General features: G+C 47.0%; 1 protein-coding gene across 1 annotated transcript; it reads right to left on the minus strand.

The window, feature by feature from the left end:
- Positions 1–536: 536 nt before the first annotated feature.
- Positions 537–11,628, minus strand: LOC135229002 (testis-specific Y-encoded protein 4-like). Its single transcript, XM_064278746.1, is given in 5 exon segments — positions 537–650; positions 752–897; positions 995–1,106; positions 10,165–10,242; positions 11,368–11,628. Coding segments are annotated over 5 exon segments (711 nt in total).
- Positions 11,629–15,355: the final 3,727 nt, after the last annotated feature.

Raw genomic sequence — 15,355 nt, forward strand, 5'->3', positions numbered from 1 at the left:
TGAAGTTTGATGCTACGTCATGTTCATGCCGAGTGCTGGGAGTGGCCTTGATGACACACACACACACACACAAAGACACACAACATATATTCACTGAAATATATTAAATACTGTATTAATTCCTCATTGACTGTCCCTTCCATATTTGTGAACTATTACATTTCCTCCCACATAAATTCAAAATCATCCTCCACAATATTGCACAACTGTCCAATGGAAATGTAAATTTTCTAAAGAGAACATATTTATAAGGATTTGGAGATATTTGTGGGAGCATGCTAGGAGGACCTGAACATGAGCCAGACTTTCAGACATGGTAGGAGGGGCTGAGGATGCGTTCATAGCCATGAAATGATAGTCCAGAGAACACGTACCAATAATCCATCCTTACTTCTGTCTGAGTGTCCATGGGCAGTCATACTTCTCACTGAGGTTAAGTTTCCCTAGCTATAGCCTATTTTGCATTACATTTCTCCAATGTTACTGTCTCAGACTGACTCTAGAAGGTGCTGCTATGTCCCCAGTCAATACTCATGTCAGTGCTCTGCACCCATGGTCCCCACCTGTTTTTCTCTCCACCTTCTTGTCCTGGTTCCTTCCTCCCCCAGGTAGTACTGCAGGGGATTAATCCACAGGTCTTCACTGATGATCTGGTAGTGCAAAAAGAAAGATCATGCTAGGTTCAGCACTCATTTCCAAAGCAGATGGGAACACACCAAGGCCTTTTCTGACTTTATCTACAGAGGCCCACCTCAGCAATCCTGTTGTACTCTGGGAAGCTGGGACCAGAGAACGAGTCGAAGAAGTTAACACTGGTATCGTGATGCCTGCGCTTGTAAGCCTCACATTCGTAACCCTGGAGCCACTGGATTGGAGTGGAATAGGATGCTATACATCCTGGGGAAATACAGGAATGGAGGAAGAGGGCTAGATCATGTTGGCCTATAAAACAGCAGTGACACTCTCCCCATCCATCAAGGGAGCCACTTCTTACCACTGATGGTAATGTCGTATCCCTTGTAGATGACTTCATTCTGAAAATAGGGGTTCCTCCGAAAGAAAAATGTGATTTTGCATCAGTTATTAGGATGATTGAGCTTCTCCACCTGGCAGAAAGTAGAAAATGGGTAGAGTGAAATGTCTATTCAAGAGACCTGGCCTTTGGGAGAGACAAGCCCTTGCCAATTTCCATGGATGAATCCTTTCCTATTCCTCTCTCCCACCTGACCTCTGACCCAATCTTCAGATAGTTCAAGCAGTGGAGCATGTCTTTATCTTCCACCCTGATCATAGCTGACATCAGGGGGTGGTTCGCAATCTGCGTGGGGTCAAGGAGCCTTCAGAGGCCAGGCAAAGGAGAGCTAGAAGCAGACAGAGCATACCTGGCCAGCAACCAATGGCTGAGGCAGGCAGTCTCCCAGACCTCCTGTCATTGCGACAGCCACCCACATGCCCCCTCAAACATGGTCCATCATCATATGCATCTTGCAGCCTAGCGGTCTTTGTGCTCATGTGAAGCCATCTGCAGGCACACATGCAGTCTATCCCGAGACTCCTGATGCCTGTATTCTTTGTGTGCTGCTGTCTATCCCAACACTGCTACCGTCTGCTTGTGGGGTGTCCTGGCTCCCCTGTGGTTGCCTCTGGTCCTCCGTCAGGATGCTGGGGGTGCAGCCTTGATGCCACCTGTCCTAGATGAGCCCCAGGCACTTCCCATGGGTGCCTGGCTCTGTTTGGAGCCCTGATGGATTTCTATGAGGCAATGAGAGGGGTTGGGGAGAGGGGGCTGTGGATGCAGAGGCTGGAGCTGCCTGGTGTATTCTGGGGGTGGGGTGCTGGGGCTGTGTAAAGGACAATGGCTACTCAACAAAGAAAACTTATATAAGGAGAACCTTGCCTTTTGGAGATGAAGTACTGGTCCTGACTGACTGGAGACCCTGGTGGCATAGTGGTTTAGTGCTAGGGCTGCTAACCAAAGAGTTGGCAGTTCCAATCCACCAGCAGCTCCTTGGAAACTATGGGGCAGTTCTACTCTGTCCTCTTGGGTCGCTATGAGTCGGATTCAACTCGACAACACTGGGTTGGTTTGTTTGGGTTGTTTTTTTTTTTTTTTTTTTTGGTTTTTAGTGACTGGCACTGGCATTCAGGTCCTTGGAACTATTCTTATGCTACCTGTGGCCTCTGCTCCTGGTCCCCGGGAAGGTTTGCCCTGCTCAGGACAGGGCCAAAACATTCACCTGCAGTCCCCGCCTAAGGGTTCTCTTACTGTGGATGCTGGCTTGGGTCTATTCCCCTACCTGTGTCCTCTCCGGATGCCATGCACACTCCCCACCCAACTTTCTGCTCTTTTAACCCTCTTCCCTCACCCACCTGCCACCATTTGGAGTCCTCAGGGAGACAAACACAGAAAGGATATTGCTTTGACCTACCCAAACTTATGCCTTCCTAAGGAGGAACATCAGAGTCTAAAAGCTTTAGGTAAGGAACACACTTCACTAAAATACTCCATTCAGTTCCTCAACAAATAAAGAAACAAATAACAACAACAAGCCACCGAGGAGTGTTATATCCAGAATTACTACAACATATTATCTAAAATGTCTAGTTCCTCCTCAAAAAAAAAAAAAGAAAGAAAATCATGAGACATGCAAAGGAACTGGAAGTATGACCCATATATCAGCAATCATGCAGGCAAAATAACTGCCTGTGAGACCAACAAAAAGTTGAAAGTAACAGAGAACAATTTCACAGAACTACAGGAAAGCATGATTGAACACCCAAAGAAAGGTGTAATGCGAATGTCACGTCAATGAAGAATATTAATGAGGAGATATAAATTACTATTTAAAAATGGAAATTACACAGTTGCAATGGGTATAATTTGCCAGTAACCAGAAAAGTTAGATGGACAGAAGTTATGGAATTTGAAGTACAGTGTATAAAGAATGAAGACAAATGAACTGGGTCTCAGAAAAATATGGGGCGCCATTAAGGACACCACTGAATGGGTTATGAGAATAATGTAACGAGAGGAGTGAGAAGAGGGAGGGAGGGAGGGATAATAGGAGAGAAGGAGGGAGGAAGGAAGCGATTAAAATTAATAATTTCTATACTGATCAGAAATATATTAAAAAAAAATAACCTGTACTCTAGGCAGCTTCTGTATTTCCGAGGAGGTAAAACGCAGGGATCTACAAATAAATATATCATAATAAAAATGCTAAAAGCTAAATACAAGCTGAAAATCTCTAAAGCAGCAAGAAAAAATACATCATTGACAACAGAAACAGTAAGATTAAAAGATGATCTCTAAGCAGAAAGACATGAGGCTAGAAGGCAGAGGGACAGTATCTGCCAAGTTATCAAAGGAAACAGAAATGTCAGCCAAGGACCTTTTATGTGGTAAAGCTATAATTTAAAAAAAATACTGCCAATTATAAAATTTTCCAGTTAAAGAAAGACGGAGAGAATTTGTCTCCAGCTCATCTCTCATGAGAAAGACTAAACGAGTAACTCAATACAAAGATCACTTTAAAAATGCATGGGCTACCTTCTTTATCCTCTTCTTTTAAAACAAATCATATGAAATGATATGCATTGTTGAACCTGCGCTATACACAAAATTAATACATGTGTAATATATGGACAAAGGCAAGACAAAGGAAGTGAGTGGGGAAAAGATTATAACTGCTAAAAAATGAGGAGAGATATTGAAGTATAATTATACGAGTATACTTATAACAATACACGTACGTACATACACGTAATACAAATATGTATGCCTAAATTACACATTTGTAGAATTAAGATATAAACCCTTTTGTAGTAGTTCTTTGAAATGACTGTTTTGATTCCTACAATATTTAAGGTGAACTGTACCAAGCTATTATTATGCATATGGTATTAGACTTGCATTATGTTCAGATGTAATGTGTGACAATAACAACATACCCAAAATATGGACAACTGTATAGTACTAAAACTAAATTAGTATTAAAGTACAAAGAATGTTTTCTAAACTTATGGTGTTAAAATAATTTGGAGGGAAACCATAAAGAAGGAAAATGAAAAAATGCAGAAAAACTTTAGAACAAAATTTAAAAGTTGCACTGTGATAAAGTCAGTAAAACACCAAGACAGGAAGCAAAGTATAGGTCTTCCAAAAGCACTACCTTAGAGAACACTTTCTATCTGATTCTATGAGTCTAACGTTACACTGATATCAAAGCTAGAAAAATACGCCAGTAGGGAAAAAACAAAACAACTACAGAGAAACACGTTTCATGGATATGCCTGCAAAAATCCTGAGGAGAATGCTAGCAAAATCCAGCAGATAATTACAAGGATCATAGTCCACGTTCAAACAGAAGGTATTCCCATCATACAAGCTGGCTGAATATATAAAAATTCATACGCGTAATACAGCACATTGAGAGAATGAAGAGCAAATTTACATTATCTCAGTGCAGAAGCAAACTGGACACAACCCAACAGCCTTTCATGAGGAAAACCCTCGAACTAGAATTAGAAGGATGCTTAAACTCAAGAGGAAATTTATTAAAAACCCCAAACTAGCATCACATTCAGTAGAGAAATACTAGAAGCACCCCACTAGTACCAAGAACAAAACTAGGATGCCTGCTTTTGCCATTTGTATTCAACAGTACGCCCAAAGCTCTAACCAGAGAAATTTTGCAAGATACAGATAGCATCAAATCGGAAGTGAAAAAGTAAAACTATCTCCTTCCACAGATAACATAAACTTACAGTAAAAAAGTTCTGTAAAATCCACAAAAAAAAGAAAAACAACAAAACCATCAGAGATAGTAAGTAAGTTAAAATTGTAGGACATGATATCAAAATGAGCTAAGTCGAGTATATTTCTCTGCACCAATAATATAAATTCTGGAAGGAAATCATTAAAACATTTGCACTGAGAACTGATTCAAAGTTTAATACAAAATAACTTTACATTTACATAAGCATAAAACAAACTGGTCACTAATTTACTAGCAATGTCTTTCTATGCTCTTTTTTAGAGGAATGCTGGCCTCAAGGAATTAGGTGGCAAGTGATCCCTCTTCTTCAGTTTTCTGAAACATGTTAGAAGGATTGGTGCTAATTCCTTAAACGTTTGGTAGAATGCATCTGTGAAGCCGCATGGTCATGGGCTTTTCTCTGTGGATCAGTTTTTGATTAGTGAGTCAACCTCCACTTTTCATGTTGTTATCAACAGATGGCTTCGTGTCCCTTCCACCTCAGGGAAACTCCATGCACAACGGAATGAAATTCTCACCTGTTCATCACCTGTTCTCTCCAGTACCTCTCCTGCTTCCTTCCTCCCTCAGGTGGTACTTTAGGGAATTAATGCATAGGTCCTCACTGATGATCTGATAGTAGAAACAGGACAGATGATGCCAGGTTCAGCCCTCATTTCGAAACACAGCTAGGAACATACCAAAGCCATTTCTGACCCTACTTACAGAGGCCCACCTCAGCAATCCTGATATACCCTGAGAAGTTCAGACCAGAAAACTAGTAGAAGAAGTGAAGGCTGCTGTCATGATGCCTGCATCTCTGAGCCTCATGTTCACAGTCCGGAACTATTGGGTTAGAGTGGAATGAGATGGTGTACACCTTGGAGAAAAAGGAGAATGTAGGGAAGGGTCTGGGTCATGTTGACACTCTCCCCTACCCATCAAGGAAGCCACTTCTCACCAGTGATGTTAAGGCCACACTCTTTGATGATGAGTTCATTCTGAAAATAGGGGTTGCTCTGAAAGAGAAATGTGGCTTTTGCATTGGTTATTAGGATGGGTGAGCTTTTCCACCCAGGAGGAAGGAGTAGATGGGGACAGCAAAAACATCTTTTTAGGAGACCTGGCTTTCAGGGAGCCCTGCCCTTCAGGGAGCCCTGCCCTTGTCTGTTTTCATGGAGGAATCCTTTCCCACTCCCCTCCCCCACCTGACCTCTGGCCTGACCTCCAACTTGATCATGTAGCTGAGCATGTCTTCCTCTTCCTCACTGATCACGGCTGACATCTAGGGGTGGTTCATAATCTGCATGGGGTCAAGGAGCTTTCAGAGGCCAGGTGGAGAAGGGCTAGCAGCAGTCAAAGCCCACCTGGGCAGCAACAAGTGGCTGGGATAGACAGTCTCCCACACCTCCTATCATTGCCACACCCACCCCTACTACCCCACAACCATGTTCTTCCTCTCATGTCCCTTGGGGCATTGAAGTTGGCCTTTGTGCTCATCTGAAGCTCTCCGAAGGCTTGCAAGCAGTCTCTCTCCTGAGACTCCTGAGCTCTGTCTCCTCCGTGCTGTAGGCTGGCTGAAAACTCCTACCGTGTGCATCTGGCCTGTCGGGTAACTCCTGCTGCTGACAGTGTCCGGGTCTTTGAGCCATTCTTCTGCTTTCTGTGGACTCTGCACCTACTTCCCCGGGAAGTTCTTTCCTGCTAAGTACAGAACCTAAAGATTCACTAGCAGTCCCTTGGCCAGTGTCTCCTGGCCACTTGTCTTGGCTCTTTGCCCTGACCTGTGCCCTTCCAAGTCTCTTCGCACCAGCCCCACCCCCTTCCTACCTCTTAGCCCTCTCTCCACTCTGCACCCCTTGGAGGCCGTTGCGACGCAGCCACAGAATGGATACTGCTTGGACCCAGAATGCACTGGGTGATCAGTCTTCTCCGGTCCAGGTATGGCTTGCAAGTCTGCAACAGCTTACACCGCAGGCCAGAGTAGGCCCTGCTGGCTCTGGCGTTCAGCTCTATTGAACAACCTCCCGGGAGCGCCCGAGGCTGCAGGGTGCAGGCCAAGGCTGAGCCAGCTTGGGCTCGGGTTCTTCGCGGTGCTCCTGCTACTTCGCCTGTTCCTGCTCCTGCGCGTCTCCCATGGCCACAACCTCCACCTCCGGCGTTCCATCCCCCGCCACCACCACCTCCTCCTGCGTTCTCCACTCTCCCCCTCCCAGCCCCGCTCTCCTCTACCAGCACCCCACAGAAGTCGGCGGCCTCTTCAGGCGTCTCGTCCTTCCCTGCGCACCTGCTGCGACCTGCTCCCGCTTGGCCCTGCAGCTCCCCGGGGGCTGCTCCACGGGACACCTTGCACACTGTCCCTCTAAAGGGCCACTTCGCAGGCCGCTGTCCTCCCAAGGTCCCGGGGCAGCCCGGCTTCCCCAGGCCGCGCCTCACTCATCATGGGGTCTGGTGGCCGCTGGGGCAGGTGTCACGGGGACGGTAGACCGACCTGGCCCGGGTCAGCCGCTCTTCTCAGACGCGCCCCCTGGTGGATACAGAGCGCGGGCGCCTATCCCCGGCTCTGCTGGTAGTCTGCACACTTCCGGCGGGAACCAGCTTTGCCCTGCCCCAGGAGGTTATCCTGAAGGGGACCAATTCCGCCTCCCACTCAGAGCTGCCTCTGAACTACCGGGCCCCAGCCTGCACAGGGTGCCCCGCCAAGGACAGAGGCCGTCACCCTGGCTCTCCAGATGCAAGGTGGCTGACCCTCGTCATCAGCGCTGCAGCAAGTCCAGGCTGCTCCTGCAGGCACGGGGTGGCGCCTCTCTACTGTGCCTGCCACCACTTGTCGCTCAGTCCTCGGTTGCAGACAGGCCATCACATGGCTGAAATCGGTGCCCCCCACACAGGCAGCCGACACCTTGCCTGTTCTCACCCCACCCAGCCAGAAACTTTCCTGTGCTGACTGTGGCACAGGACAAGTGCTTCCTGCTGGAAGCCTCCTCCTCTCCCTACTTTTCCCACGCACTTCTCCGTTGGCCCACCTGAGGCCACCCTGAGGACCCTGACTCCAACAGACGGAATCGTTAACAGAAACGGCAGCAAAGAAGGGAGACTGTGAGATGAACAGGACTGGGAGGCATTGGGGAGTCAAGGAAGAAAGAATGCGTGGCATAAAGAAAAAGTGAGAAAGAAAGAGACCGGCCAGGTGTGGGTCTTGGGGTGGTGGTGGCAAGGAAAGAAACCAAGAAACAGGAGAGAAGGAAGGAAGCAATCAACGAAATGTCAGACCTGACAGGACCTTGGCCCCAGTGACTCACCTGATCTGACAACCTAACTGCAGCAATTCAGAGGATTCAGTCGCCAGGCCATGCTACCGCTCCTCAGCAAAAGTACCCAGGGAGGAGCTTTGGTGTCCTCTGACCAAATCATTGGTAGGGAAATCGGGTCCCACAGTAGGCTGGTCATTTCACATCCTTGTTCCTACTGTGTGTCCCTCTGTGTATTTCTCTTCTCATTACTTTCTTGCCTGAGTCTCTGTTTGCCTTTCTTCCTCTGTTGCCCTATCTAATAATGCTAGGGAAGGTTAAAGCAGGCCCATAACGGACCCCTTCTCATATACTTGTTGGCCTGAGACTGGGAGCTGCTAGGGAAATCCCTCCGTCTTTTGTCACATTAATGTGCGTGAATACATCCAAGAGAAACCACTGAAACGTTACCAGACTGCCAGACCCTGCTCATTAAGCCCATCCTTCCTTTTTCAATTAAAAGCCTTGAGCCCCCAATAAACTGGCATCTCTTTCTCCTCCTGCTCCCAGCTACTGTCCTATGGAAAGACCTGTATCCTCATCTGGTATCCTAAAGCCTGTTGAATCCCTTCCCTCTAGCTTTATAGTCCTGACTCCCTCTACACACTGAGACTTTCTGAGCAGTTATTTCGCAAGTACGTCAGGAGTTGTTTATTCCTTCAAGTCACCATCTATCTCGCACATGAAACTCACACTTAAACACTGACAGACACTTGGAAGTGTTTTATTTTTCAGGTTCTTTCAAGGTTTATCAGCATCTCAGTCCCTTTTCATCTTCTACCATCCAACTACTTCTTCACTTCTCTCCTGTTACACAGGATCCGTGCTGATTATTCATTTTCATTTCCAGATCTAAACTGGCTTCTTGGATTTTTTTTTTTTTTTTTACTCCTTTAGGTGAAGTTTGATGCTGCATCATGTTCATGCCAAGTGCTGGGAGTGGTCTTGATGACACATACACACACACACAACATATTTTCATAGAAATATATTAAATACTGTGTTAACTCTTCACGGACCTTCCATTCCATATTTGGGATCTATTACATTTCCTCCCACAAAAATTCAAAATGATCCTCCACAATCTTGCACAACTGCCTCATGGAAATTAAATTCTAAGGATGACTCACTGATAAAGATTTATGGACATTCGTGGAAGGATGGTAGGAGGACGTGAGCATGAGCCAGACTTTCAGGGGTGGTAGGGGGGGTGAGGGTACTTTTATAGCCATGAAATGATAGTCCAGAGACATGTTAATAATGCATCCTTATTCCCATCTGAGCAACCCCATGGGGAGCCATACCCCTTCCTGCGGTTAACTTTTCCTAGCTATAGCCTATTTTGCACTACATTTCTCTAATGTTCCTGTCTTAGACTGACTCTAGGTGTTCCTAGGTCCCTAGACAACACTCATGTCAATGCCCCGTACCATGGTCCTCATCTGGTCTCTCCCCATTCCTGTCCTGATTCTGTCCTCCCTCAGGTAGTACTTCAGGGGATTAATCCATAGGTCCTCACTGACGATCTGGTAGTGCAAATAGGAAGATCATGCCAGGGTCAGCACTCATTTCCAAAGTAGCTGGGAACACATCAAGCCATTTCTCACCTTATCTACAGAAGCCTACCTCAGTAATCCCGTTATACCCTGAGAAGTTGGGAAGAGAAAACCAGTTGAAGAAGTTAACGCTGGTGTCGTGATGCCTGTGGCTGTGAGCCTCACATTCATAATTCTGGAACCACTGGATCGGAGTGGACTAAAATGCCATATATCCTGGGAAAATACAAAAATGGACGAAAAGGCCTAGATCATGTTGGCCTACAAAACACCCCTGACACTTTCTCCATCCATCAAGGAAGCCACTTCTTACCATTGATGGTAACATCGTATTCCTTAATGATCACTTCATTCCAAAAATAGGGATTCCTCTGAAAGAAAAATGTGGCTTCGCAGCCGTTATTGGGATGGATAGAATTCTCCACCTGGGAGAAATGAGCAGATGAGGATGGTGAGATGTCTTTTCTAGGAGAGTTCCCCTTTTGGGGAGACTAGCCCATGCCTGTTTCTATGGATGAATCCTTTCTAGTTCCCCTTCCCCACTCGAGCTCTGGGTCTAACCTCCAAATTGATCAGGTAGCGGAGCATGTCTTCGTCTTTCTCACTGATCAAGGCTGACATCTGGGGGTGGTTCTCAATCTGCACGGGGTCAAGGAGCTTTCTGAAGCCAGGCACAGAAGAGGTCACAACAGATAGGCGCATCTGGCCAGCAACCAGTGGCTGGGGCAGGCAGTCTCCCAGATCTCCTGTCATTGCCACACCCACCCACACTCCCCATTAACCATGGTCCACCATCATGTGTCTTGGTGCCTAGTTTTGCCCTGGCCTTTGTGCTCATGTGAAGCTATCTGGAGGCTCACACACAGTCTGTCTCCTGAGACTCCTGACACCTGTCTCCCTGTGTGCTGTGATCTAGCCCGACACTGCTACTGTCTGCATGTGTGGTGTCCTGGCTCTCCTGTGGCTGCCTCTGGTCTCAGTCAGGATGCTGGGGAGAAACCCTTAACGCCATGTGGCCTAGATGAGCCCCAGGCACTTACCATGAGTGCTTCGCTCTGTTTGAAGCTCTGTCGGGTTCCTATGAGGCAATGAGGGGGCACACATGTGAGGGCTGTGGAGAGGGGGCTGTGGATGCAGAGGCTGGAGCCGGCTGGTGTGTGGTGCTGAGGTCGTGTAAATGGCTGCTCAGCAAAGAAAACTTGAGTAAGGAGAACCTTGCCTTTTGGAGATGAGGAAATGCTAGTGGCTGACTGCAAACCCTGGTGTGGGGGGGGGGGTGCGGGGGCGGGGGGGTTAAGTGCTAGGGCTGCTAACCAAACGGTTGGCAGTTCTAATCCACCAGGAGCTCCTTGGAAACTCTATGGGGCAGTTCTACTCTGTCCTCTAGGGTCGCTATGAGTCTGAATCGACTCCACAATACTGGGTTGGTTTGTTTGGGTTCTTTATTTTTTTTGATTTTTAGTGACTGACTGGCACTGGCATTCAGGTCCTCGGAGCTGTTCTCATGCTGCCTGTGGCCTCTGCTCCTAGTCCCTGGGAAGGTTTGTCCTGCTCAGGATAGGGCCAAAACATTCACCTACAGTTCCCGCCTAAGGGTTCTCTTAGTGTGGATGCTGGTCTGGCTCTATTTCCCTACCTGTGTCCTCTCTGGATGCCATGCACATTCCCCACCCAACTTTCTGCTCTTTTAACCCTCTTTCCTCACCCACCTCCCACCACTCGGAGGCCTCAGGGAGACAGACACAGAAAGGATATTGTTTTGACCCAGAATCCTGGGATGCCCTGGATGATGGCGCTTCTGTGGTCCAGGTAAGGCTTGCGACTGTGCACCTGCTTGTGCCTCAGGCGAAAACAGGCCCTACTGGCGTTGGCGTTCACGGGCTCCACCTCTAACTGAAGGGCCTTCAGGGCCTGCAGGAAGTGCTGGGTGCTGGAGGGTCCAGGCGATGGCCGGGCCTGCTTGGCCTGGGCCTGTTCGCGCTGCTCCTGCTCCTCCGCCTGCTCCTGTTCTTTCACATCCTCCATGGGCACGACCTTCACCACCTCCGTTATATCCTCCACCGCCGCGACCACCTCCTCCTCCTACACCTCTGCTCCCTCGTGCCCGGCCATGCTCTCCTCCAGCAGCACCGCACGGAAAATGGCAGACTCCTCAGGCGTCTCGTCCTGCGCCTGCGCACCAGCTGCGGCCTGCTCCGCCTTGGCGCCGCAGCTCTCCGGGGGCTGCTCCCCGGGACACCCCGGGTACGGTCCCTCTAAAGGGCCACTTCGCATGGCGCTGTCTTCCCAGCCTCCCCGGGCAGCCCTGCCTTCCCCAGGCCGCGCCTCACTCGCCATGGGGGCTGGTCGGGGGCTGCGGGAGCGAAGACCTCCCGGGGACGGTAGACGCGCCTGGCCCTGGTCAGTCCCTCTTCTCAGAATTCTCTGCTCGTGGAGAGCGACGTTGGGTGTCAGCAGGTCTCTCTGGAGAGAATCTCGGCACTTGGCGGGAACGGGCATTGTCGCGCCAATGGGCGACGTCGCCAAACGCAACCAATCAGTGACGGCCAGGGGCAGAGACTGCTCCTACTCCCACCCCGCCCCTTGCCTCGCTCAGACTCAGGGCAGCCTCTGCACTACTGGGGCCAGCCTGCAGAGGGTGCCCTGCACAGGACAGAGGGAATCATCTTGGCCTTCCAGATGGAACGTGGCTGGTCCGTGGCCATTAGCGCTGCAGGAGGTCCAGGCTGCACCTACAGGCACATGGTGGCACCTCTCTATTGTGCCTACTTTGAGAGGTACTCATTTGTCTCTCCGTCCTCAGTTGGATACCCTGGTGGCGTACTGTCTAAGTGCAGCAGTTGCTCACCAAAGACCCGGCAGTTCAAATCCACCAGGCGCTCCTTGGAAACCCAATGGGGCATTTCTACTCTGTCTTCTAGGGTCGCTATGAGTGAAAATCAACTGGAGGGCAACAGGTTTTGTGCATGGCTCCTCAGTTGGGGACAACTCATGACGTGGTGCCCCATGCGGAGAGCCTGCATCATAGGGCTTCCTCACTCCACCCAGCCAGAAACCCTCCTGTCACATCTGATCTCCAGGAGAACTGCTCGCAGGCAATCTCGCCTTGATGGCTGTGGCTGGAAGCATCGTCTTCCCAAGCTCTCCCCATCACATTCCCTTTGGAGCCTCAAGACCACCTACCGCGACCTTGAAGCCCCTCCGCCATCAGGCTGCTTGTTAAACAAACGGTGGCAGTAAGGGTGGCTGAGAACCCAAACCAAACCCCTTGAATTCCAGTCAATTCAATCCTTAAACCTTAGAGAAGCTCAGTCATATTTCTTTCTTAGATCTGACACAGCAAGCCCAGTATTTTGAAGTCTGGATCAACACACCCCGCTAATTATCCTCAGGAAAACTAGCCTGAGGGACCGCTTTATTATCTTTCAGTCAGAACCCTTAGAAGGACTTGGGTTACCACATTAGCATTTAGAATGCTTGTTCGTTTTCTCTGTCTGCGCTTTTCATTTTCTTTTCTTATCTGAGTTCATTTATCTTTCTTTTTGTCTTCCCCTTTTTTTTCATTGTTGAATAATAGGAAGACTATAAAGTAATATTCCACAGGTTCCTGCTTAATCTCTGTATTTTCTAAAGCAGGGCGTAGGCATAGTTAGTTGCACAGATTCCTTCCAAACCTCTCTGCCATTCTCTCTGACTTTCACTGAACAGAGAAATAGCCAAGGGGAAGCCAAAGTAACTGCGCATAACACTTTGATCCCTTGTGTCATACTCAGGTTGTTCTCTTGGACATTCTCAAGCCATGTGCCCACCCACTTAAAGGAAAAAAATTACCTCCCAGTCACTTTTGACTCGTGGTGACCTCATGTGTGTCAGAGTAGACCTGCTCCATAGAGTTTTGAATGGAAGATTTTTTTGGAAGTAGAGTGCCAGACCTTTCTTCCAAGGTGCTTCTAAGTGATCCCCCAAACTTTTTGTTAATAGCCAGTCATGACGGGCATCTGCAGAATCTTGGACCCTCTAGTATGGCAGATGTGGAGATAAAAAGTTTATGTGGAACATACAAATACATACAGCAAAGCAGAGTGGGTAATGAGAACAAACTCTTAATGGATGCATTACGTAAAGACCTTATTGAAAACTAAATTAATCAGAGGCTGGAGTTGTTGGCTAGAGTACTCAGCAAAATTTTCTGTGTGTTTTTATTTTGTGTTAATTTTATTGTGGTAAAATACACGTAACATAGTTGTTGCCACTTCAACTTTTTTCTTTTTTTTAGTTTACAATTAACCGACGTTAAGTACACTCATAATACTGTGACAGCAATTACAAATATGTATTTCCCGGATATTTTCCTCATCTCAAATAGTCACTCTGTACCCAGTAAACAATAACTCATTGGCCTATTCTAGATACCTGGTAAAAATGGAACTGTAAAATACTTATCGGATTTTGTGTGGCTTCTTTTACTTACATAATGTTTTCGTTATTCATCCGTGTCATAACATGCATTACGAGTCCACTCTTTTTGATGGCTGGCTAATATTCCATTGCACGTAAGTATCATATTTTGTGTACCAGTTCGTCTGTTGACGGACACTTAAATATTTCCACCCTTTGGCTATCGTGAATCATGCTTCTATAAACATTGGTGTACAAATACCTGCTTTAGTCCTTCAGTTCATTTCTTTGGAGTTTGTACTTAGGTGTGTTATTGCTGCTTGCTATGGTAGTTCTGTTTTGTCCATTTATTATGTTGTTACTTATTGATCCAGTTGTGAGGATTTTTGTTTTCTTTATGTTCTTGTGTAGTTCATACTGAAAGCTGTAGTTCTGATTTTCATCAGTAAGTGCTTCCAGTCAGTCATCTTTGCTTTCATCAAGCTGGGTTGTGTCCTCCCACTATTGCAGGTTGTTAATGGGTCTTCCTTCAATCCTGATGACACATTCTTGTTCATATAGTCCATCCTCTCAGCTTAGTCAACATACAGATTAAATACATATCATGAAAGGATACGACCTTGATGCATGTGTTTCTGATTTTAAACCACAATTGACACCCTTGGAAGCAGCAGGCAAGAAATCAAGCAGCGTATTGCCTTGGGCACATGTGCTGCAAAAGTCCTCTTAAAATTTTGAAAATCAAAGGTCATTTTTGAGGATTGAGGTGTACCTGAACCAATCCATGATGTTTTCACTTGCCTTATGTGCATGAGAATGCTGTACAATGAATAAAGAAGATGGAAGAAGAGTCGATAGCTTTGCAGTATGGTTGGCAAAGAATATAGAATATTCCATGGATGGCTAGAAGATCGAACAAATCTGACTTGGAAGAAATACAAACTGAATGTTCCTGACACCAAGGTTAGAGAGAGTTTGTCTCATCTACTTTGGACATGATTTCAGTTGGGACCAGTCCCTGGAAAATGACATCATGATTATTAAGACAGAGAAACAGTAAAAAAATAGAAGACTCTTAGTCTGATGTATTGACATCGTGAAGACATGAATTCATCATCTGTCTTCCTTAATGATTTCCAGCTTTCCCATGCAAAGAGATGATTGAAAATGCCATGGGTTGGGTCAGGCACACTTTAGTTCTCTAAGCAGCATCTTTGCTTGCTAACACTTTGAAAAGGTCTTTTGCATCAGATTTGCCCAATGCAATTAATTTCTTGACTGCTGCTTCCATGGGCATTGATTGTGGATTCAAGTAAAATGAAATCCTTGACAACATCAATATTTTCTCCATTTC

This window comes from Loxodonta africana, chromosome Y, assembly GCF_030014295.1.
Source record: "Loxodonta africana isolate mLoxAfr1 chromosome Y, mLoxAfr1.hap2, whole genome shotgun sequence".
In the NCBI taxonomy this organism is placed as follows: domain Eukaryota; kingdom Metazoa; phylum Chordata; class Mammalia; order Proboscidea; family Elephantidae; genus Loxodonta; species Loxodonta africana.